General features: G+C 39.6%; 5 protein-coding genes across 27 annotated transcripts; 2 read left to right on the forward strand and 3 right to left on the reverse strand.

Annotated features, from left to right (window-relative positions):
• Positions 1-196: 196 nt before the first annotated feature.
• Positions 197-2,582, reverse strand: LOC111245053 (deoxynucleotidyltransferase terminal-interacting protein 2). Its single transcript, XM_022792838.2, has 4 exons — positions 2,341-2,582; positions 1,566-1,721; positions 684-1,194; positions 197-346 (listed from the first exon to the last, which is right to left on the reverse strand). The coding sequence occupies exons 1-4, from the start codon at positions 2,423-2,425 to the stop codon at positions 235-237; spliced, it is 864 nt and encodes a 287-aa protein (XP_022648573.1). The 5' UTR covers positions 2,426-2,582; the 3' UTR covers positions 197-234.
• A 473-nt stretch (positions 2,583-3,055) lies between these two features.
• Positions 3,056-9,283, forward strand: LOC111245044 (nuclear exosome regulator NRDE2-like). Its single transcript, XM_086980798.1, has 7 exons — positions 3,056-3,097; positions 4,260-4,353; positions 4,457-5,273; positions 5,455-5,653; positions 5,926-6,098; positions 6,613-6,897; positions 7,176-9,283. Exons 3-7 carry the CDS (start codon positions 4,806-4,808, stop codon positions 8,580-8,582), a joined length of 2,532 nt encoding a protein of 843 aa, XP_086836924.1. The 5' UTR covers positions 3,056-3,097; positions 4,260-4,353; positions 4,457-4,805; the 3' UTR covers positions 8,583-9,283.
• LOC111245049 (uncharacterized) lies at positions 8,712-14,022 on the reverse strand. Of its 15 annotated transcripts, none has more exons than XM_086980805.1 (6): positions 13,865-13,973; positions 13,488-13,557; positions 12,364-12,423; positions 10,514-10,920; positions 9,528-10,054; positions 8,712-9,098 (listed from the first exon to the last, which is right to left on the reverse strand). In XM_086980805.1, the coding sequence occupies exons 4-6, from the start codon at positions 10,914-10,916 to the stop codon at positions 8,922-8,924; spliced, it is 1,107 nt and encodes a 368-aa protein (XP_086836931.1). In that variant the 5' UTR covers positions 10,917-10,920; positions 12,364-12,423; positions 13,488-13,557; positions 13,865-13,973; the 3' UTR covers positions 8,712-8,921. The 15 variants fall into 15 exon arrangements, with proteins under 15 accessions (XP_086836931.1, XP_086836930.1, XP_086836933.1 ...); XM_086980804.1 differs by having other exon boundaries at positions 13,845-13,969; XM_086980807.1 differs by having other exon boundaries at positions 13,488-13,530; positions 13,865-13,958.
• Positions 14,023-14,188: 166 nt separating this feature from the next.
• On the forward strand, positions 14,189-20,464 carry LOC111245052 (rRNA methyltransferase 1, mitochondrial-like). 7 transcript variants are annotated; one of them, XM_022792833.2, is made up of 7 exons: positions 14,192-14,883; positions 15,423-15,640; positions 15,944-16,030; positions 16,941-17,099; positions 17,186-17,392; positions 17,894-18,028; positions 18,430-18,812. In XM_022792833.2, the coding sequence occupies exons 2-7, from the start codon at positions 15,425-15,427 to the stop codon at positions 18,625-18,627; spliced, it is 1,002 nt and encodes a 333-aa protein (XP_022648568.1). In that variant the 5' UTR covers positions 14,192-14,883; positions 15,423-15,424; the 3' UTR covers positions 18,628-18,812. The 7 variants fall into 7 exon arrangements, 5 of the variants coding, with proteins under 5 accessions (XP_022648572.1, XP_022648568.1, XP_086836934.1 ...); XM_022792832.2 differs by lacking the exon at positions 14,192-14,883 and adding an exon at positions 14,920-15,126; XM_022792837.2 differs by lacking the exon at positions 15,423-15,640 and having other exon boundaries at positions 14,189-14,883.
• Positions 20,465-21,665: 1,201 nt separating this feature from the next.
• On the reverse strand, positions 21,666-24,322 carry EloC (transcription elongation factor elongin C). Of its 3 annotated transcripts, none has more exons than XM_022794096.2 (3): positions 24,198-24,322; positions 22,861-23,214; positions 21,666-22,324 (listed from the first exon to the last, which is right to left on the reverse strand). In XM_022794096.2, the coding sequence occupies exons 2-3, from the start codon at positions 23,110-23,112 to the stop codon at positions 22,226-22,228; spliced, it is 351 nt and encodes a 116-aa protein (XP_022649831.1). In that variant the 5' UTR covers positions 23,113-23,214; positions 24,198-24,322; the 3' UTR covers positions 21,666-22,225. The 3 variants fall into 3 exon arrangements, with proteins under 3 accessions (XP_022649831.1, XP_022649828.1, XP_022649830.1); XM_022794093.2 differs by having other exon boundaries at positions 24,149-24,293; XM_022794095.2 differs by lacking the exon at positions 24,198-24,322 and adding an exon at positions 23,463-23,682.
• Positions 24,323-24,338: the final 16 nt, after the last annotated feature.

Consider the following 24,338-nt stretch of genomic DNA (forward strand, 5'->3'; position numbering starts at 1 on the left):
TGAGAATTTTGTGGATGAAAACTTGTCAGCTATCTACATCTAGCTAGAAAAGCTAATGAAACTAATAGTCCAGGTAAGTTTTTCTTGCATCGCGTTAGCACGCCTGTTAGAGTAAATGGAACAATTATCTCTCTAATAAAAGATCAAGTATTCAGTTAAAGCAAAAGTCACTGAGGCACACTCAAAACAAAAATAATTAGTTAACAAAAATGATAATAGTTACACATTTATTTACTATGTGGATGATTTTTTTTTTAGTTTAAATTCCTCTTTTTTTTTAATTCGCTTCAGTTGAATGTATGCCTTCCTCGATGTGTATTGCTGCCGTTCCAGTGCTTCGCGATATCTGCAACAAAGGACAGATATTATTAGAACAAAAGCCTGTTATTTATTAGTTAATGCAGATTTGATTATAGATGGAATACCAGCATAAACAATATAGAAACATTAGATTGTCTAACAGTCTAACTGGCTGTCGTTTTTAGTACTCTTATTCTAAATGAAATTCGCAATGTGTATTTGCATCGTCGTGTACGTTATCTTTTTGTGGCATTGTAAATGCATCTCGTATCGTAACTACTACGTTCCGCTATCAATAAAATTTTAGTCTTTTCTGTACGGCCAAATAGTTCTACTGTTTTTGCAAGACGGTACAAATCAAAGCAGCTTTGTATCATGTTTACTTTTTTTGGTTGATCTTCTTAAACTGTGTATCGGCAAGAAGTTCATCAACAAGCGTTTGTTTGCGCTGTTTCTTCGATATACGGCCCGAGTAGAAGTCGGTAGCATTATCAACCACAGTGCCCACTGCGAAATATTTCGGCAACTGCTGGATATCGTTTTTCTTGTAGAACGTCTTTGTGTCTAGAACCTTGCGCATTTTCAGTATCTCAAGATCTCGCCTGTGTTCGTCAGTCAACTCTGGTTTAGCCATGCTGAACCAATTTTGGCCTGCGTCCTTCTCGCGTTCGGCCTGTCGATGTCTTTGCTCGGCTTTTTTACCGCGTTTCGTAGGGATTAACTTTTCCTTTTCTGAGTCATCTTTAAGGATACTCTTCTTTAGCACTACATCCTCGGCCCATTTGTGATTCATGTCTCGCATCTTTGCTTTAGTCGAAGCGATCTCCGAAGAAATGTATAGTGAAGGTCGCAGGTCAGAGAGGTGGGTCTGAAGAAATTCCTTGCCTTTAGCCACTGGATAAGCCAAATACGGTCTTTACGTTAGAAAATGCTAATATTGGTCAAGCGGTAGAAGTGGTGAACTATTGACATTATATGATGCTTCCCAGTGCTTTGAAGACAAGCGCACCTGGACGATCATAATGTAGTTCATCTATTTTGCCGCTGAATGCAACAAAAGATACTTTGAGTAGAATCAGAAAGGGGATCAAATAGCAGATATTGTCTAAAAACAAACAAGCCTCGACACCTACTCAATGGATAATCGTAATCTAACTACTGTTAAGACAGCTGCAGGTAAGTAATCAGCCCTGAATATTTTAACAGATTCGTATATAATGATTGACCGAAATGTGTGCTTTTCATTTGCATTTCAGAGCCCTTACCTTTAATTTGCATCTTATTGTCATTCTGAATCCCTTTACTATCGATAATGAAAAGTGAGTCGAGATTTGCGACATTATTCTTGCCACTACTTGCGAAAAATGTCGCTGCGTCACTGATATCGAGGTTATCCTCTATCTCTGAATCGAATTCCTCATCTTTAATAGAGAACAAGTTGAAATACACGTGATGTTAATTTCCTTTTGTAATAGGACTAAGAACTGCTAAGAAAGATAATTTGTCCACATTTCTTATTTCCATCTGCAGCCTAATCATAACTTCGTAGAAATAAATTAAATCGATAAATGTGCCGAAAATTTAATTTTCATCGCTCGCCCCTCTTGCCTAAAAGGGCTAGATAATCAAGTGGACCAACAGAGCACTCATCCGAGAAGTCCAGATGTAATGAGAGTTTGGCTTCGTTTAACAAGTAGTTCTGCTCGGACGGTTTGTATTCACAGAAAATTGCAGAATGATTTACCATTTTTTTTTTCGTTAGGAAGCAAAAAGCGGTTTATGTTTTTAGATCTATTTATTTCTTTCAGTGATTCACCAACTGTTATATGAAATATGTTTGTTTGTACACACGAATAATTAGCACAACGAGCAACACTGAGTTCGTATTTGAAATTGGAAAAAACAGTCTCTAAAAGTATTGGATTTAAATATTAACGACCCTGTTCATGTCTTATGTATATGATTTCTAAATAGGTTCTATTATTTTATCACTAAGTTCTTTTTTAATAAATTACAAACTAGCATTAGAGTGGTACGTACCAGGAATATTTGCCGGCTCTAATTTCGCAGTATCGAACTGAACGTTTACAAACTTTGGTTTCAGAAATTCTGCAAGCGCATCCATTTTTTAACATGTGCTTCTATTACTCTATAGGATACACACTTGAAGTATTCCGAATAAGGCCAGCAAAAAGCATCGCAAAGATCACATATTATGAAAATCACCGCAGCACGTGCGAATCTGTTTTGATACAGCAGAGCAGTGCAAATGTTCCGTCAATTAAAGAGACTGCAACTAAAATAGTATTCCTTTAATGTGCACATATATCTTTGTGTACAAATAGAGACACAAGATGATATATTATCAACCCAAGTATGCAGGATAGCAAAAAATAGTGGATAAGAATTCAATACAACTAGATACGAAGCTTCTTACTTAACAGTCGGAATTTCGGGCCCATATATTTCGGAAATATCCGAGCGGCTAGAGCAAAAATTGGGATCTCAAAAAAATAAGGTCGAAACTCCTATGTATAAATATGTTTCAGTTAATTAATTCTTTTAAACGTGTGTAAATATAAAACTCGTTGTTATGTTTCCCGCGTATTCATCTAACCAAAGTGAGTTTAAACAAAAATCGCTTATTGTTTTCTTGCAATAGATCGTTATATTTCCCTAGCATCTCTTCATCGTTAATTGTGTACAGCTGGGTGCACCCATCGCTCTTATTAAGAATTCGTTACTATTGTATATTCGTTGTGTTTCGAGGTTTCGTTATGCTCAACCTGTTATCGAAGTAGGTCTAGTTAAGACTTTGCGAACTGCTTAGTAAAAATTTACGAAGAAATCCACACTACAATCTATTTTCATCATGTATTATTCAACTAGGGATTACGACAGGCCAATGCTTCAAGTTCCACGGTTCAAATGACGCTAGCATTACGGTGCAAAATCAACATTGACCAAACCGGGGGTCCAACAGGGACCAAAACGCGGTTCATATCGCTTTAAGGCTTTCGCACTTTGAGTAAACAGAATCTAAATGTTTGGTGTTTATTGTCTAGTTTTGCTGTACATTGTTTCAGACGAAGTTGGCCAAGACAAGGCATACTAATAAATTTAACACTGTGGCGGTATACCTATTTAAATTTAACTAATGGGCACAGCATGTCAGATCTGATAACTTGTACACCGGTTAAACAGTCATTTGACAGTGTTGTCTAGGCAATTTAGGAACTTAGTTTGTTCCAACATTATCACTGATTTCCTATAAGACCTGTCTTCCGAACTCGTCCTTAGCGCAGGAGAATAATTTAACCTTGCAAATTGGTATAAGAAGTGACTCTGGACCAAATTTGTGAAGAATAAAGCCTGCAGTTCGTTGCTATCCCCGGAGCGTAATCTTTGGTTCAAATTCAGATTTCAGGCTCTAAAAAGCTGAAACCAGTTTCCATAAAAGCTGTTAAATACTATTTGCCCTATTGCAGTTCGCCTACTAAACTCATGCGACGCTTTAATTGCACTCAGAATCAGCAGTGAACTGCTGATAATCGTATATGCAGCTTCTTTCTACTATAATTTGCTACTAATGAACCCAAACAAAATTCGCGTAATAGATCAGACGAAAAATAGTTCAGAGAAAAAGGGGTTAAAATAAGCAGATAATAAAGTGCGCGAAGTGTGAAGATTGCTGAAATAATTATCCGACAGACCCTAAACTGCAATTTGCTTAATTTGCTATTTCAGTTACATCTTAAGCTAAGAATTGCTTTTCTACGACGCAGATTTTCTCACGGAAGACTCACTGAGCATATGTCGGATCTGTTGACATATTTAGGGACGCTAAGGTCGGTCGGAGGCAAACGTTACTAATGGATGACGTTATTCATTATCGTTGTTATACATATCCTATGTTCCATTTGTGATTAGATACTTTATATTGATCATTTTTTTTACAGGTACTAAACTAACCGAGGATCTGTCGTGGCTTCGATGCGCAAGCTATTTAGGCCCAGGACAAGGTGCTAAGGACAAGGTCGAGTCGGATTCCAGGTAACTGTGCCCGAAAATCTTCATACCAAATATACTAATCAGTTCTTGCTGACTTTCGTCCCCTACCAACTTCGTACGACTTACCCAATCCATTGCGTTGCAGTAATACGGACGATGGGCTGATCGAAGCTATTGGAAGGCATAAGGCACAAGATCAAGCACAGGATAGTGGCACTAAATGTGTCACTGGCAGTAGCACAAATGAGTCACAGACTTCATCCGACGATGAGCGCGAATATCGCCACAAAAAACGAAGTCGAAAAAAGAACAAAAAGCACAAAAAGAAGAACAAGAAAAAAGATAGCAAAAGGGATTGCAGGCGCGAGCATTCATCTAGCTGTGAACACAAGAAAAAGACGTCTAAGAGAAAAAGGTCTTGCTCGCCTTTCTGCTCTCAGAGTTCTGCCACCTTCACCTCAGACCTCCGCAGAAAATGGGCTTTTCTCGAGAACATGGGACCTACAACCACCCCGTTCGTTCTTGACATGAAAGGCGATCAAAGCAATAGAGCTTTTACTCAGCTTCCGCATACTTCCGCTGCAACGTACAGTATTAAAAAAAGCAGACTTCCTCCAAGGCGAAGTAAGGTGAAGAGGTATTTTAAGACGGTGATGGCTCCGCCAATGCTTACGGTTGAAGTGAATGAGAAATTACGAGCTCTAAAGCCCTCGAGCTATATTTCACTAGGAGATAGTCTGTTGGCAGATAAAGATGTCGTTGGCGATGGTGGACCGTGTTGGCCCAGTGTGGTTCGCGAGCACAGTGAACTGGCAGCAGGATGCCGGACCGACCCCCACAATGTGGACTTATGGTTGAAATTATGCGATTTCGAAAAAGTGTATGTACCATGCAGTCTTGGGCAAGCCCAAGTTACCGGTGCCGCACTCAAAAAAATCGTTATGGAAAAACAGCTCAGTGTAGTAAGTATGTGTAAGGAAAAATGTTGTGACTTTTAATTATTATTTGTTCGTGCATAACTCGAAATAGACTCATTCCTAGTCGTCTAAGTTTTAATGATCTGCAGACAGGACCATATACCCGAAAAGCAACTATCTTATTATTGTACATAGTGACTCGGTTTTATCTATTTACTTGTTTCAGATGGTGGATGCGATTATGAGGAATCCGTTGGACTTGAATCTTCGGCTTAAAAAATTTGACTTGTTGTGCTCTCTCGAACGGCAGGACGAGCTAGCCCGCGAATGGGATGATGTTCTTCGGATGAGCGATTACTCGATCAGCAAGCAAAAGACTAAAAATCAGATTTGGCTCAAATACGCACAATATGCGCGTAGCAAATGTAAGTCGTATTTGACCAGCTCGGGATTTGGTAATAATTAAATTACCGCTACAGAAAGTGCGGTGCTTCATCGAAGTTGCAAATTAAATGCCTTTTTTAATGAAATCAAATCGTGATGGGTATCCACTTACTTCTATCTATGTGCAGTGAAATTCTGTTAAAAGTAGGATATCTTTATAATAACCGATTTTAAGGAAATGCTTTCTATGCAACAAATAAATATCTTTTTTTTTTATGTTATGGACTAATACAATGCGTGGTCTCCATTTCAGTTCATGTTGTCGCGAAATTTTCCGTGGAAGAAGCGACAGCTGGGTACTGTCGAGCAATTGACGCATTTCGACGAACGCGCGTCGACGATTTGTTTCTAGTTACGCTTATCGAAGACTTCGCTTGTTTTCTGGTTCAATGCGGCCACACCGAAAGAGCAGTTGCTATATTCCAGGTAGGAACAGAGCTTTGTCCCGCGGCGGTATACCTGCTAAATCTAACGGTATATGAACTCTGAGTTCAAATATCGCATGGCTAGGAGTTAATTGTATGACGACAGCTTTAGACGTGAAACTCGAAATACTTATTTTCTAAGAAACAAAGGGTTATAGAAATATCTTTGTTTTGAAGATACAGATTTAAAGGCCATAAAATTATGCAGTTAAAGATCTTTTGGTTTTTAGATTACAAAGATATGGTTTAAACTTAATTGACGGCTCCGTGGTCTTAAATATCCGTTACCCGCAGAATGATGCAATAAATATCATTTATGTTCGAACACTCATTTTTCAGCCGCAATGCGTGCTGCCATCCATAATTGTATATATTCCTTGCTTGTTTCATGCGCATAAAAACTCTTTTGAAACGCACATAGGGTTCTTGTTAACCTAGGAAGCAATTAAATATAATGGAACTTTTTTAATAGGATTTTTAACATAACCTCGTCGTAATTCTCTTATCTGTTTAAGGCTTTACTCGACTTTAACCTCAGTCAGCCGGAGCATCTGGTGTTGGAGCAGAATGAAGAAGTGGCAAAAGCGTTATTTGAGGTTTTCTGGGATAGTGGATGCGCCAAGATTGGCGAGAAAGATCACAAAGGATGGGGCAAGGAAAGTGAGCGATCAACTAAAGCCCCGCCTCCAGAGAGTACCGATTCCCGGGAAGATGAGCTAATTATGGCCGATCGGCCCATAAATGTCGTGTGGGCAACACTGGAAACGTTACGGCAAAGAAAACATTGGATGCCAGCCAAGGTAAGGGATTCGTATAATACGAGTGCCTATTTTAATTATGTAATATGCGTCTAATTTCAATGAAATCGATTTGCCCTTTTGGGACAGTTTTATTTTAATAATGATTTCTGTAAAAACATAAAAAAACGAGATATATTTTCGAGGAAATCGTAAAGGATTGGTGGATAAGTTTTTAAAGAGAACCCCTAAACCCAAATATGCTGATGATTACACGATGACTATTCGATTCAAATCTTTTCTATAAAAACATAAAAAGTATAGAAAGTGGTGGATTTCAGGTGGATGCTGAAGACGTCGAGCGGATTATCTTGTTTGATGACGTATCGCTCTGTGTATTTCGTTCACGTGACCCGAGATGTCTGCAAAAAATGCTAGAATCCTTTATGAGGTTTCTTGCCAATGGCGACAGCTCGTATATGGCATGGAATTCAGCTAACGACAAGATGGCTGAACTATTGAAGATTCCGTTCGCTCGAGACGAAGCTGAAGGCCGCATAGAAATGTTATGGAACTGCTACAACGCTGGAACCATATTTTTGCCGCAATTTGATTGGGCAAGTGTGTTATTAGACCAGCTGCTGCGGCTTTGCCCGAGTGAGAAAAACGAGGCTGTTAACTTCGGGAAAAAGGTGATGCAAATAAAAGCGAACCAGATGAATTTTACGTTGTGGGCGAAAATGCTATTGATTCTAGATGCCACAAAGGCCCGCGAGGATGCCATGAGCCGGGGAGTGAAGCTCATATCGATGGCGTGCGCTGGTCTCGGATGCTTCTCCGGTGATCACATCTACTTTTTGGCTAGCTATCTCCGAATACATCTAAACGTTAATGACTTTCTAAAAGTCGACCTCGATGAACACTGCCAACCAATGCCAGATGTCAAAAGTCTTCTTAGTTGTTGGGGTGCTCTCATTCTTGGAAAGAAAGCTGTCTTGTCTGACGTTAGTGACGAGCATATTACATGTCTAAAAAATTATCTCGTGCATCGATGCGACGAATACTCCATTGAAGTCGGCGTTATCCTGAAGTTGTCATTGGAAACTCCAGTTGCAGCATATGCTTATCTCTGCCGAAAAGCCTCGGTGCTTTCGGTAGACGCGTACCACCAGTTAGATATCCGTCTTCATCTACTTGTCTATCGGCATTTCGCGTCGTCGCTTTCCGATCTCCGGTCGACAGTTGAACTTGCCTGCGAAAAGCTGCCAACTAAACAAGAGTATATGGTTCTTCTCGCCTTGGTGTCCTATCGAAGTCCGCATTCATGGAAGCGCTGTCCAATTCCTCAGAGCGATCCGGAATATTCGTGGTTCGCAACCGTCCTATATTACCTGCTGAGAGCCGTCGAGTTTGATAAATGGAAAGAACGTGCGGAAATCGCGTACAGTGGCACCCGTATCGGCGGGCTGCACAGGGCCATCGCTCAGCTTGGTGAAATCAGGCAACCACTTTTTTGGCGGCTTATCGTATGGGTAGAAATGCAGGTGGGTGAAGTAGACCGCGCAAAAGAACTGCTTTTGAGGGGTCTTCAATGCTGTCCTTGGTCGAAAGCCATGTTTGTAGATTGTGGCCTTTACTTCGACGAAATGCTTCAACAAGTCGTCGATACATTAACTGAGAAAGGTTTAAGACTACGCACTCCTCTTGAAGAACTAACGCTTCTTTTAGAGACCAAGAATGATAAGTAGTGATTATTCTAGACGTAACAACGAATTCAGGAGAAATTCAATTTTGAAAGCCGTATATATCCATAAAACATGTGCTAGCGCATATATCCCTAAAACAAGATGTGATAGTATGATAATAAAACGGTCATCTTGTGTAATATGTAATCCGTCAAATATTGTTATTTTTATTCAAGCATAATACGGAAGTTTGTCCGAACGTCATCTCTTACGGACTAATTATTAACGCCGGTTATAATACAAACCTATAACAACACACGCCGCCGAATGAACGCGAGTTATGTGCGGCTAAATCGGTGAAGGCGGATCAAGTACTGCCGATGACAACGTATGGGCGGGTTGTCAGTGGAACATCGGCTGCACTTGCTGTTGCTGCTGCTGCATTCTGTTAGCGCTGTCCGCCAAAATCTCTTGCACCTGTTTTGCAAACGCCACTTGCGCGCCTATGGTAGCAATGTACTGGCCATATGACAGCGCATTCTCAGGATGTGAAGAAGAGTCCGTTTTGGCCCCCTGCACCTGAAAGCGCAACGAAATATTCACGGTTAAACGTTAATTACCACAAACTAATTTGATGAGATAGTAAATGCGATCCCAATTAATGTCCTTATAGGTTCAACAAATTAATGGCTCATATCATATATAGTTAACTTGCTAGCAAATAAAAATGCAATATGAAAATGATGGGAATAAACCATGTGGTACTGCATTGTGTGCTTCTTTGCGTAGGGTTGAAATCTTTCAGCACGGGTACTAATTTTGTCAGTTAGGTATAGCGTTTACAAAACAGCTTGTAGTATTGAATATCATTTGTCGGGCGTGTTTAGTTTTAGCAGAAGTAAGCCATTAGTAACAATACAATACGTATATTTTTTCCTGACCATTGTACCGTTTTGCGTATACAGGCTAATCTGAAACACATGCGAGTGTGTAGAAGTAATATCTTACGGGGATAGGTAGGTACTGCTGTGAGTCACGGAACTGCAGTACGCATTCTTGTATGGTTTTAAGGTTGAGTTCGATTTGGTTGCAGATGGAGTAGAATTCTTCAAGTGCTTTATCCAATCTTGGTGGGGGCCCTTCCGATGACGCCCGAACGCCATTGTCAACTGCTGCCGTGTGATAGATGTTCATTGCGGCCACACGTACAACTTCAGATAACGAGTCCTTCAACGAACCGACTAGCATGCGTACTTTGACGACGTTATCGTAGCGTTGCTGTTCCTGCTGATTGGATTGTGTTGACTGAGCAGCGCCAGCTGGTGGCCCAGGCGGGCCTGGAGGTTGAGGTCCCTGTTGAGAACCGGGGCCTCCCGGTCCCATCATAGAGCCTGGTGGATGCGGGCCGCCTGGGCCAGGCATTCCTCCTACGTTTCCCATACCTGGACCACCTATATTACTCGTTACTGATCCACCAGGACCCATTGGAGCCATGGAACCTCCCATTCCAGCTGCTGCTCCCTGTGGCATGCCTCCTGGAAACGTGCGGGCATCTAGTTAATATAAGAAAGAGGTACAGAAGAAATTGAGGTTTGGCTGAAAAGAGGATTTGGCTATTAAATATTGTTAACGTAATAGAAGGTGTTGTTTTGACGGACGCTTAAACTGGAACGCCTTACATATGTTAGCTCTGGAGTCTTTTGAGTTCTACTACGGGAACCGCAAGCTGGATGTGAGCCGCCTGGAGTAGGATTTAACTAGTGACTTAACCCGCTTATCAAGCCAGATTCTTTTGTTCAGCTAGAAAAGTCTAGGTTTATACGAAAAGATATCCAGTTAGAAGGACTTAGATTGGTTTGCAATAGATAATTTTCTCCTCATCACGATCTTTCATGCTCGCATATGATTCGGTGTTACAGTATTCACATAATGGCCCTAGCTGTTAATTATGCGAATCAGCACCACAAAAATGTTGCTTGATTTGCCTTACTTACCTTGCTGTGAGCCCATAGATGGACCCTGTTGTGGTTGCATTCCGCCCATGATTCCTCCTTGTGGTCCCATATTGCCTTGAGGGTTCATGTTTCCTTGAGGCCCCATATTTCCTTGTGGGCCCATGCCGCCCTGCGGTACCATACCACTCTGGGAAACCATACCTCCTTGAGGTCCCATGCCACCCTGCGGACCCAAACCGCTTTGAGGTCCCATGCCACCCTGAGGAACCATTCCTCCTTGGGGGATTATACCGCCTTGAGGTCCTATGCCACCCTGAGATACCATGCCACCCTGGGGTCCCATTCCACCCTGTGGACCTATACCGCCCTGCGCGACCATTCCACCCTGAGGTGCCATTCCTGGGCCAGCGCCCATACCGCCTCCAGGACCCATGTTCGACATTGGTCTGAAACGGGTTCCAAGCAGCGATAAATACTTCTATTACTATCTGTGTTGAACAGTATATTAAATTCAAAAATCACTACATGTTAGATATGGCACTTGTTACTGAGCTTGAGTAAATAGGCTCGCTATGGTTATACTGTACGGTTAAACTCGTCTTCGACTAGCTTTGTGAAGGTTGTCTTTTTGTTGCTTTTCTTTCTTTGAACCAAATGACACAACAGTATTACAGGTAGCAGGCTATAAAGGTTTTAGGGCCCAAATTAGTTATACGAGATTAAAAACTTTACAGAGTATAATCGTTCGCTAAAAACATACATTCACGTGACACCGAGCTAGCGATAAGCATCTGGAAAGCAACTGGGCCTTCTGGGCGGCGCGTGGGTTGCTGTGATTGCTCTATGTTACGGTGACGTACAATTCATTGAAGCCAATAGCCATAAAAACTTTTACATGTTCTGCGATGTATTAAACCGTTCATTTTACTATCTGTATTGGCGACAAATGTTAATTAGAAACGATCCCTCCAGACGCGCATTCATCACATCGCAATGTTTACGTTAAGAACAAGCTATTTGGTGGCTGTGTGTCAACCATAGCAAGATGTGCAACGTGATCCATAGGAAAACCGTTTTAAATGCCTGTGCGTACCTAGCAAGTGTGCCGTAAATACTGTTCGATGGCCTCCCTGATACATTTTGGGGTAGTATCCGTACCCGTTCTCGTGACGTCCAAATAATCCGTGGTTGAAACGGCATCGAGTTTATTTCTAACATATTGGGGTTTGGACGTATAGGATGCATCTTAACACTCGGCCATAGATGAACGTATAAGATTTTGGCTGTGCACGGGTAACAGTGGTGACTGAATAAATGAAATGAAAAATATTTTGACAGTTGCTTTTGAGATGTAGTGTACTAAGTCACTACGCTGAACACACGAGTAATAAACAAACTGGTGAAATCCAGAACGTCCTTTTAACTCGATAATTGAGCAAATTAAGTCCGCGTGAAAAAATAGAACGCTTGAAGGCAAAGCTAAAGCGACAACATTCATCAGTACTATACACATTTAGTACGGACTACTTCAACGTTCAAGTGGGACCATTGTAGAACTTAAATCATCTGCACGGTATTCTCACAACAGGTGATCAGTGCACGTACGGCTAATGCAAAGCTTACACAAGCAAGCATTGCCTCATAGCATTTGTCAGTTTTCCGCAAAACAAAAACTTCCATTGGTTTGCATTTGTGCTCACGGAAATAATGATACTTGAATCAGCAAGGCCACCTCAGTGTCGAGCTCTCTGGCAAAGAAAGGCGACAGTATGCCTATGCAACATAGCCTCTGAATATCTCGTTATTATGGTGATTTCCGAAGTTTGTAATCTGCAATGGCCCAAGTGGTTTCTGTCAATTGTCTATACAGAAAATGTTCTTAAAATTACCTCTTTGATACAGCGTCAAGGTCTTGGCTCCATTAGGAAGTTTCGTCGGGGTAGGTTCCTCTGGAATAATCTAGGGTTTCTTCAACAAAATCAAATGGCGAAACTTTGCGATTGATAGCTGCATACCTATAATTGCCATGGTAACGCGCTCAAAAAATGCCTATTAGCTTCCCAGGTCACGCTACCTCCGTTCAGTAAAACAAGAATCGAAGTTCCTATGTGACGAAAAGATTATTGGAAGATAAGTGTATTTCGAAATTTTACTTTCAGGAAATCGGTTTGCAGTCAGACCTTAAACTCGTTTAGAAGAGTGGTCAGTCAATCAAACTCCACTATTTCAAAATTCGACCATTTCACCAGCCTTTGGTATTTCCACTGAAGCAATTGCCTATATTTAATGATCACGAGCTAGCCAACCTTTACGTACTCAGGTTCCCACAGTCAGCACAACTGTTATGTCATAAGCACCGTTCGAAATAAACAGAGCCCATTTAGAATCAATATACAGCACTAAGTACTTACAATACCTTATATCATGAAAAATTCAGTTGGTTAAATTGAATCGAAATTTAAAACGTGACAAGCGTTTATACAAAGCTTTTACGCTAGAAACTTAGTTTACTAAATAAGCCACCAGATATATCATGTCTCTAGCACGAAATCGAGCATTATGTTTATACAGGCGTTACAAGATCCCTGATTAGACAATGACAGGGCAGAGCAGCAATCGTCCGCTCATTCAAACCAGCAAACACACACGAATAAAGAAATCATTTGATACACATTTGATGACTATGGAATGACTATGAGCAGATAAAATGTTCGGACGAATCTGTTGGACTTGATGAACGGTTGGCGAGCAACTATTCGTCGGATCTAGTTCACTAATGGCTCAAATTAGACCAATTCTTCAACTATAGTGAAATCCTGTGCGAAGCCGTTTTACTCATCCATTATAACACTGAAGTCACCTAAAGTTATTGCACATCAATACGACAAAAATTATTGAAATGAGAAATTCACGTTTTGTATATTCAGCAACGCTACCGCCACAGGAAGGGCGATTATACATGCCACAAGCGTCCATTACTATTACATAAACTCTGTCTTCTTGTCGCAAGTACCTTTCAAAAATCGTCGTAATCGAAGACGTCCCCAATGCGACTTCTACACAGCGTAGCCACAGAAGCAAAACTACATTATAATAAGAAACACACGGTGGCTTTATAGCACAGGACGTGAAATAGGCGCCTGAGAAGCAGGCATAATTGGAAGAAAGTAGAGTTTTTAGTGTTCAATAGAGTATTGTATAAAAGGAATGGTTAATTCCGCAATTAATACCTTTTCAATTAATTTTTGTTTCGTATTTTTGCCGAGCGCATACAAAATTAGATATTACCACTTACATACATTCAGAGTTAAAACTATTGTATGAGTTTTAAAGTAAAAGAGTCAATGTATGTATAATTAAGTCAGCTTACGAAGACAAGACACAAATTACCGCGGTGCAAATGCACAAAAGATTCTCTTGAGAGCAGGCAGCAGCAGCAAACGTTCGGTCTGTTGGCCAGCCAGCTGATGAACAGCGCCGCTAAGTGATGCTGTGAATACGAGCACTGTTATGGTATTCAACACAATACAGCAATGCCGCTGGCTAAACCCTTACATATACGCACCCTTAAGTTAAAGTCAGTCTATACACGTTGATGTAGTGCTTTCTGGCGAGAATACGTAGGAAACTTAGGCATAATTTCGAAAGTTGTCTTAGCTTATCACTGGGTTCAGGAACATAAGGTTAGGTTAGGTTCTGATCATCAGACCTGAGGTCAGATCCAAATAGGGAAATCTTTTTCAGTTTGGTGTGCTGCAAAAACTAAAATTGAGAGACTGAACGAGTTCTGCTTCTGATTTTATTTTCGGACGAGCATAATGTGATATAGACAACTTTGATTTTTAACATCAGTATGATAGTAACTGTAACTGTATATTAAAACGTTAATGTTTGTATTTGTTTAATGTTTCTTCCCGTTACTTAATCACACTAGTCACATAGTATATGTCATTGGCGAAGCTTGAGCCAACGATTAATGCCTTCAGCGAGATGGCAATTTAATAAGCAAAAAGGTGTCTTGAAGTTCATTTTTGTTGAAAATTGGAGTTGTGAAGTTAATCTAAAGTAGAGAGTTAATAACCTTAAAATCAGTACTACTTACTATCACTAATACACAGAGCAGGAGACGAAAAAAATGTTATTCACCATAATCATTCATTGATTATAATTATCTTTTTTGGGTCAGCGTATTCTTCTCTACTGGGCTCGTCAACTTAAATTATCCCTTCATCTACTGTAAAGCTCAAAAAATATTTCCGGTGTTAGTAACAAGTATTAAAAATGCTACACTCCGAGTTATCTTAAAAACAAAGCTTTCTATTACATTTTATAACCTCTGCAATCTTTGTCGAACTAATGGAAAGTGGAAAACCTCTGAAAAACGGTCGGCCTCCATGTCAGCCATCAAGGTCAGTTTATGCTAAGACGTATGTGCATGTTTGGTTGCTTAGATGAGTGTTGTGATTTTGCGGTGAAATAGCGCGCATGCGGTACCGTTTGGTTGCTGCCACCTTCTACTAGCAGAAAGAGATTTTAACAAAAAAATAGATTTAGTTTGAAAAAGTATTAAAAAAAGTTCATCGCATTGCTTATTGACCAGCATTATACGAAATTGTTGCGTATACCTTGCAAGTGTCGGTTCCCGATACCAGGTTGGTCCAACGAATGAACGATGAAATTAAGTTTGTGTTCGATACCGGCTATATGTTTGTGCATCGGCTTTTGGTCCAACGAATTTGCGCTGATTGGCATTTTCCCATCGTATTTTTTTTTGCGGTTAAATTCTGTTTGACGTGTGCGGAGAAACACAACATCTGATGATGGCTCTATATCAATAGTGTGAAAAGAGACTACCATGTTGTCTTGTCATAGTTAATATGCCATAGGTGCATACGACACTTGTTAATGTAAGCTTACTCCAGAGCGGCTTGGATATGTGTTTTTGCAGAAATGTTTCCGAATGCTTTGCGTCGACTGTCGTCGCGTTTAGCAACGGCCAGTGTTAATGATCGAACTTTTAAAACACGGTTTTTGATGGCCGGGCATGCGAAACTTGTACCAAAGGAAAGCAAAGCTCTGCCGAAATCGCATGAACTCAAAAAAGAAAACATAGCCGCCAAAAAAAAAAACAGTGAACCTTCTTTGAAGGATCAACAAGACAAAAAGGTATGGAAGACGTGAAAGCAGTCAAGCAATTGGTATGCCTGAAAACCATCTCCAAGCAAGATTATAAATGACATACTGCAAATGATAAAGTTTTTCTAGCCCTAATTGTTCTGTCGGCTAATTCTATGCGAAAGTATTGCATTGGTCTTAAAATGTCCGGTCACGTATCGCATTCAACACATGGCACACTTTGTCAGCTTATAGACAAGTTGCGAGTTACTCTTTGCATACTCCTGCTGCGTTGTCCTGTTCTCCTCCTAAAGATATCAATAAGAGTTTTATCACATGTCTATAACATTGCAGGTGTGGTCAAAAAAAAAACGAGAAACATTGTTCGGAATACATCCGGTTGAAATATGTTTATCCGAACGCAAGCGGACTATTTACAAGGTATTACTGATGCCATCAAACTATAATACTTTCTTTAATTCTAACGAAATTTGTATGAGCATATATAGGATGTTCGATACAGGCTGGAGCAAAACTGATCTTGCTTATTTTTCACGGGCATCTGAATGAAGATAGACACTACGATGAGTCTTTCCCTTTAAATTTATGCATAACTTTAATATAGCGGCCATGAATAAATGATAACATATGATATATGAAGTGTTATCTTACTTTTTGGGCCAATAGCAAGCCAAATGTCCTAAAAACTAAGAATTCAAGGGAGCCAAAATGAACAAAAAGACAAAAGTGGCTAATTTGTGGGATTTATTAAAAAATTTGATTGTAAAGAGATACGCTTTTCTGGAATGCAACCGCCTATTTTGGCGCCAAATACTTGCGGATCATAAGAAAGGGCTTTTTGCACCATTTTTGATAAATTCATAAGCTCTTTTAATTTAATCCCAGTCGCGTCGGAGTGCATAAAGGCTAGCAACAACGTAAAGTTTTGAGTAACTAAAAAAATTGTCACTTCGGTGGGGGGTTTATCCCATGCGAAGATATTAAATGAAAGCAGATGTTCATTAACATTTGTGCGTAAATTTTCAGGTTCCGTCATGATAAACGTATGATTTCGTTTCTAATAGAAGACTAGCTCTCCTCTATCATAAAATATATCTGATAAACTCATACCCGCTGGGGTAAACACCCCGCCAAATGTTGTCTCAATCTAATCTGCATGGGTAAATGGTGATTTCATAGTTTTCTCTGCCAGTGGCATAGCGTCTAGTTTACCTCGCGGATGTAAAACATTGAAAGGTGTGTTCTTAATTATTATTTGTTGAAAAATAAGCAATATTCGCGTGCTTAGTTACGAGGTAGTGGGTAGTAATTTCCATCTTTCTACCTGCAGGTATTCTGCTCAAAAATAAGAGAAGATACTGTGTCCAACGAGAGCTTACAACGCATTTTAAATATCGCAAGTGCGCGTAAAATACCTATTAAATCAGTGGAGACTCGTCAACTGAATTTAATGACGAATAAAGCTACTCATCAAGGCATCGGTATGCAGGTAAGATACAGTTTTGCGATAAACCATCAATTCGTTGCTTATGTTAGTGTTGAAGTTTTGTTACTGTATCATTTCAATATATGCAGGTGTCTCCGCTTATACTAAGGCCGTGGAACGACGCCATGGAGTGTTTCGGCCAAAGCGACGACAATGGCCAACTGTGTATCTACGTGGATCGCGTTCAGGACCCGATGAATATGGGCGCTATCTTACGGACTGCTGTCTTTCTTGGCATTGATGGCATTTTCGTTCCTACAGAGAATTCATGCAGATTAAGCCCTGTTGTTGCCAAGGTAACGCAATTTTGCGATCAACTGCAAATGGTGTATTATGTGACTTTGATCTAACAAACCCCATAGCCTACATGACTAGTACTTTACTAAATAATCCGCCATTCAGGAAAACTTATAGCACTGTTGGATGGAATTAAATTTCGGCTACGCACCAGGTTAAAAAGTCGATAGTTACATTTTGTCATATTTGTAGAACTATGCCTTTGTAAAACTGTACATGGTTTGTTGTATGTGTATCATTTCACTTGTCATTTGGTGTCCTCAGTGGTGGTAGATTAATTGAAGAGTCAATTAATGGCAGCTTAGAAGTGCTTATTGGACGGTCGATTGTGATATAATTCGAGCTGTGCTAAACTTTTTCGAGCTGATTTTCGCGTACCAAGTGATCTATGCTTCTAAAAAATAAGCGTGTTATTTTTGATGAAAGGCTTTTTCTAAATTAAGTTCAATTCAGTTTGTTGCTGATATGTTGTTATTGATGTAATCTGTCTACGGCCGTAGGCGTCTGCGGGAGCTTTGGAGTGCGCTCCGCTATATTCGGTAGAAAACCCAGCATCATTGTTTACGTTTCTTCAGCGATTGGGCTGGGACATCGTTGGATCTGATCAGGACTGTGAGCCTTATACCGCGCACAAAGTGCGTAATTGTCTCTTTTTATTATGAATATGACTATGCACATAAGATAGCTAGATGTTTTCATTAATTAGAAGGCCCATTATTCAGAGGATTCGCTGAGTCTAAATTAGTCGATATAACCGAAACAATCATAGCTGTTAATTGGCAGTTAGAAACACAAAAGATTACTCGATAGATAAACTAGATATGCTTTTAAGCAAAAGCCGAGGAAAAATAGAACCCAAATCGGATTGTTTTTAAATACATTCATCAAAAATATGACCATTTCACCTGTATATCTGCTCAAAATGCAGCTAACCCAATACCAACCATTCAAATTTTGGCTTCAAATTTTATTATTCTCCCCGTTTCTGATGAAATCACTGATGTGAAGCATCCAAAGTTTTCGATTTGGCGTTTAGGTAACTCAACGAAATCGACTCCTTGTTCTGGGTAACGAGAGCCATGGTGTACACGAGGACCTGGTCTCCTTCTTTACCACCACCGTATCCATACCAAGTATCAACAAGAGAATCAGCTCATTAAACGTGTCTGTTACGAGCGGCGTGTTGCTGACGCACTTTGCCAAGAGCAAGCTGTTCGCTCAAGAGGATAAGTAGTCTAGTAGTCTTAGAGAGAAGTCAATTTAGAATAGTATAGCGGAATCAAAATCAAATTGTCTTTCGGACAATGTTTTGTTGTTGCTATTTCATTCTAATGTATATAGAAGTAGATGTTCAGAGTAAGAAAGCTTTTAAGAAAGAAATAAATAACAAAATAGAAAACACACTGTGGTTTTCACGTATACAGTTTACTTGTCTATTTATGGTACATATATATATATATATATATATATATATATATATAGAGCTTCTATAAATTGTACGTATGACCATCAAACCAGATTAATGTGAAACTAGTTAGCCCTTAGACACTCTACGAATCAACTTATTTAAAGAAACTGTACGCAACGAAGCAAAGTTGATATGTGCTGAAGCAGCACAACTCATCTACGCTAGGGAAGTCCTTCACTGAAATCGCTTAAAATGAACGTCTCAGTAGCAGTTATTGCATGCCATAATCTACGTGTTTTTTCTCGCTGCCTTCGGCACACTATACTCCGAACAGTATGGAAAATGGTCTACCTCAAGGGTCAAGCTGTCCTCTTTATTGGACCTCCAGAGTTACTCCGCATGTCTGGGTAAATAGGTCTCTAAATAATGATTCCAGGCCCGTTCACCCAAATGCTATAGATGCAGTCTTTGTCTGCTAATTCCGTTAAACCAATGATAGGTTTCGTACTAAGATTTCTGCATACAATCCTGTCTAGAAATCTGCGATTGTTTGTTTGAATTGAATAACATTTGAAAAAGTTGGCAGCCATGAAAACCTCCCAAAACAACTTGCAATGGGAAATGCAGGGATTTTATTCGAGACATACGCGTATTTGTTGTGCAATTAGAGCAAAAGGGTTAGTCATTTAAAATTACCACTACTAAATGTAGTGACAATACTAACTGTTGCTGCGAAGACTTTAACATTTTTACAAAAATCTAAACAAACACTTTTGGTAGATCAGTCAGTTTGAATTTGTAACTTTATCCTTAAAAAATGATCAGATTTATGTTTTTTTTTGCAGGTATTCTTAACTTTACACTAGCTGCGTGCATGAGCGGCACGGCGGGGCCAAAATCTGGTGAAAAGTTCGGACAAAATACTTTCAGATTTGGTACGATAGAAGAGAATTTCTCGTCGTACTAAAACGACAAAATCTGTTTCGATACATTACTTTGCAAACGAAGTATGGACAGAGTTTGTTAAGTACATAAGGAAAGATTAGACTTATGAAGTCAACTTTTTTGAGAATTATCTGGATCTAATCAACCATCCTTCCATTCATCCTTCATCCTGGCATTCTTACCAGCGTTAACAGATATCATTGAGTACTACGCAAGCTTATTAAACTCAGCAAATGATGGAAATTTGTGCCCGACGAAACTAGTGCACAGCTACAGCCAACAGAGAGGGCGACAATACCGAGCGATTTATCGCATTTATCTCAATTTGATAACCATGTAACCGTGGTGACGACCTTATCAAAATGTTCTCTACTTACATTGCATGCTTTGCTTATAGGCGATGTGTATAATAATAATGAAAGCAATAAGAGACCACTACATCCTATTCCATAATAAAGAAAAACAGCATATATTTATGATGGTTTAGGTTGTTCGCCTCACTTTGACAAAAAAGCGCTATCCAAAAAAAATTGGCGACATCGATACAAATAGCAAGAGAACACAGTTACAGCATCAGGTAAAGGCCACCGGTGTATCCCAGCGCTGTTCCAAATAGTTACAACCTTGGTTGAAAGAAACCAGAGGTCGCTGCTTCAAGTCCCGCCAACGACAGATCCTTCACAACGTGTGTGAATAAATAAAGCTATCATTAATCTGAGATTATTGTCTTGTATATAGTCGTATTAGATCATCACGGTTAATGAACTGGAAACAAACTTTAAATACTTATTGTAAACAAGTAAAAGTAACGACCCTTCTAAAAACAGTTCGGTGGAAGCTATTATCACTCCTTTTCTGTGCTTTTCTGTATTCCTGCCCAACTAATTAAAAAAAAAGTTATAAACGCGTATGTTGAAAAGGCAGAAGCGTACGTAATAGTTTACAATGAAATCTCGGTAGTCAATAAATTCTGTTAAAGACAACCGTTATTAATCAAAGAGTAATGCACCAACATTGAATGTTTACAACAAGATACTGAGCAGACGGTCCATCGAAATTACTCAAGAAAAACACGCAGGTTTATCGAAGGCGTGTCCGCGGTTGCCTAATTAATCCTGAAGATACCCTGAATCAAATTGTCAATCAATAATCCTACGCGCATACATCGTTTCCCAATGCTTGCCATCTTAATTAAGATTGAATTTTTGTTTTTCACTTATCGGTTCTCTCAACGATACAATTTGTTTTTAACGATGGCATCAAGTATTAACAACAAATATTAAGTACGGCTGATTTCCAAACGTCGATTTTTATCGTTATAATTTACTCGGTATTTTCGTAAAACCTTAGCAGAAATCCGGTAAAGTCAACTCGAGGTAACAGAATAGATTTCCAACACGAGTAACAAGGATGTCTTATTTTGATTTGGTCATACATAAGGTAAACAGGATTCAACGCTGCTTTATTTTGTTGAACCTAATGGGTACAACGTAACACATATAATTCGATGTGCTGCTAAAAACTAGGATCCTTGGCTTAACATAAGTATTCATATGTAATGAAGGCTAACTTTTAGTTTTCATAAACTAAAAAAAAAAACTGTACCAGACCAAATTATGAAAGGTTTAATAGGAATACGTATTATACATCTGAGTTATATGACTGAAAAAGCATAGACACAAAGACACAGTTAGCAATTTATTGCGCCAAAGAGAAGCCGTTGTTGGTTAAATGGTTAAATCCAGTAGCTTTATTAACCGAGGCTTAAAAGGGCTTCCTGGAATTATATGAATAACTAACAAGTGTTGTGAAGGTTGCTGGCGTAATTGACATGCACGCACCGGACGTAACGAGCGAATATCGTATAATGAATCAATCATCATGATCATTAACTAATATTTTAAAAAACACAAAGTATGTACCACAGAAGAATATTTTTGGCTTTATTTCATGCGTATTATTTTTACTCCAAGAGACCAATCTCACACATATTTGTCCCTTATTAGAGTTTTTTTTTCGTACGCTTGTGATATATAGCTTGAGTTGGCGAAGCCCAAAGGAGCTCGACAACGATATAAACATATCAACATCTTGCACACTCGAGATATCTCTGATGTCTAATCGACGAGATTCAACGGGTGTGTTTTGCCCACAACCATCGGTGGTGGGCAGTGACTTGCAAAGTTTGTTTCAAAATTTTTTAAGGGAAAGTTCCAGGATGCAAATTTCCTCTTAAGTCGCTTTTTAATCGGTGTACATTAAGACACATATTAACTGACTTGGAAACGCGAGAAAACATTATAAATTTTTCATGAAGAAACAAAATAAACAACTATATCGTACCTCACTATTTGCCGTTTCATTCTATGACAAAACAGTGCGTCGCTCTAATTCTAAAAGCTTGAAAAAAATGATTGTGGTTTGTTTGCCATATAATGGAAATATTAACAACAATAATATTATACGGATGACGATCTATTCAACAATCAAGGAAGTTTGCCGCCATAAGAAGTTCCAAGGCGATTTCGGGTGCGATGGGGAATTCGGGAATTTCTGTTGACGAATTTGTATAGCGCACCTGAAAATATAACAAGATCGACATGATGTGACCAAGCGAGCGAATGAACGCATGAATGTGGCTAAACGATCGAAATAACCAAAACTGCATACGAAAGGGTCTAAGCATCCGAGTACGCTGTGTCAGCCCGAAGCCCGACTGGACAGTAATCGAACCTACATTCCTACGCATTACACTTGTACCACTCACTTAATATACACAACAACGCAACGCTAACGTCAAGGACCACCTGATGCTTAAGTGGATGAATAGTTACCACTAATTCATACATGTTTAAGCGTTTCTCATCTGTTTGTAACTTCCACAAATCACCCCCTTAGAAAAGCTATTTTCACAGCTGTCATTACAACTTTAACATCGATAACCGGTACAGCAACGATGATGTCTGAAATTACGTTTTGCGTCCCTTAGACGGATATGGTTTAAAGCATTGTTTGTATTAAAGCAAAAACGACGATTTACGCCTGATCACACCCACCCATGTGAAAAGCATGTCTATCCCAGCAATATATCGTATACATGCACATCGCTGTTACCTTATAAGTAAAGTACTGGCAGACTTTTTGTAGGACGTGAGAAGGAATCTCACGAAAGTTAACTTCATTAGTTTCGTTCTCGGAGAACTGACCGGGTCCGGACAGCATCGCCTTGATTGTTCCCGACGTCAACGCGTGACATCGTTTAATGAAAAACTCGTGTCCGTCAGATGAGATGAGTTTCACGTACATAGCGTCGGGGCCCTCACATCCGCCGAACGTCGTACACATTTCGACGTTATCGCCAGACATTGTGAATGACAAAGTTGTTACTGCGTTTCTATATTCAAATGATGCCTAACGACGGCAAGTGCTGAATCAATACAGGAAAGCACAAACAGTCGAGAACTGTACCTATGACCAAGGAAAATACAATCATAAACGCAACAAATAACCACAAAGAAACGTTTATTTTTCGTTATTTTCACTACATTAAATAAATACCTACCATAATAACTTACCTATTAATTTTTATCTAAATGTAGCATAGAATTTCTCCTTATTATTGTAGCTACCTTCGCGTTTACACCTGAGTTATGAAATAGCATTCGAGGCTTTGGTAGGGGAACGACGATGAAATAATAAACGTATAAGATACTAACGCGTCTATTCAGATGGACAGTGAGAGGCGTTTAATGCCATTCGGGAAGAACCAGCACAGTTAGCCCAGGTTGTTTAACAAGCGTTCAGCGTATGAAATAATTTCGATCGATGGGTTGGTTACACTTCCCGGATAGTCTGTGCTATGAGCTTCTAACAATACACAATCAACAAGAATGACTGGCACAACGTTGGCTAAATTTAGCTCGATTATACGACTCTCTGTATACAGTAAATCACGACGAAGATGTAATGCCAAGGTTAGAACGCAACGTTTGCAACGGTCTCGCTCTGCTATTTGTAATCCTTTTTTTGCTTTATGTTTACACCAGTAACACACCCTAAACCAATAACATAATATCTGGTTTTTTTTCAGAAAAAACGTCACGTGACCGAAGCAGATCCCAATAGGTCTGCCAGCACTTGAATGCGATCCTAGTTGTTGGCTGCTGTCATCTCTGAGAACAGCTATTAATATGCATCTGAACAAATACACGAAACTGAGTGTATTCTGACCGCGTTCTAGAACTGATAACAGTAATTACACCTAACTACATTTTAAACAAGCGTTGTCACTAGGTAATTAAAATTAATCGTCAGCAATAAAGACGATCGGTGAAGACTCATGTTATGTAGAACAACACTCGGTAGCCAAGCAATTAAATTATGGTATAAGATGAAGCATTACTGTTTGGTTAGGTAAAGACGGTATCACACGTAAGCCGCTGACGTCTTACTCTGAGATGTGCAATTCAAAGATTGACGATGCTTATACAGAAGCACCTGGTTCTAGCCGAACCGTCCGTGAGTTTGGAAGGTACGGAAACTTGTCGGCTGTCAAAAATAGCCTTGCGCTGGATTTTATTCTGAGCTAAATG

Source organism: Varroa destructor, unplaced genomic scaffold (assembly GCF_002443255.2).
Source record: "Varroa destructor unplaced genomic scaffold, Vdes_3.0 BEIS01000002.1, whole genome shotgun sequence".
Lineage (NCBI taxonomy): Eukaryota > Metazoa > Arthropoda > Arachnida > Mesostigmata > Varroidae > Varroa > Varroa destructor.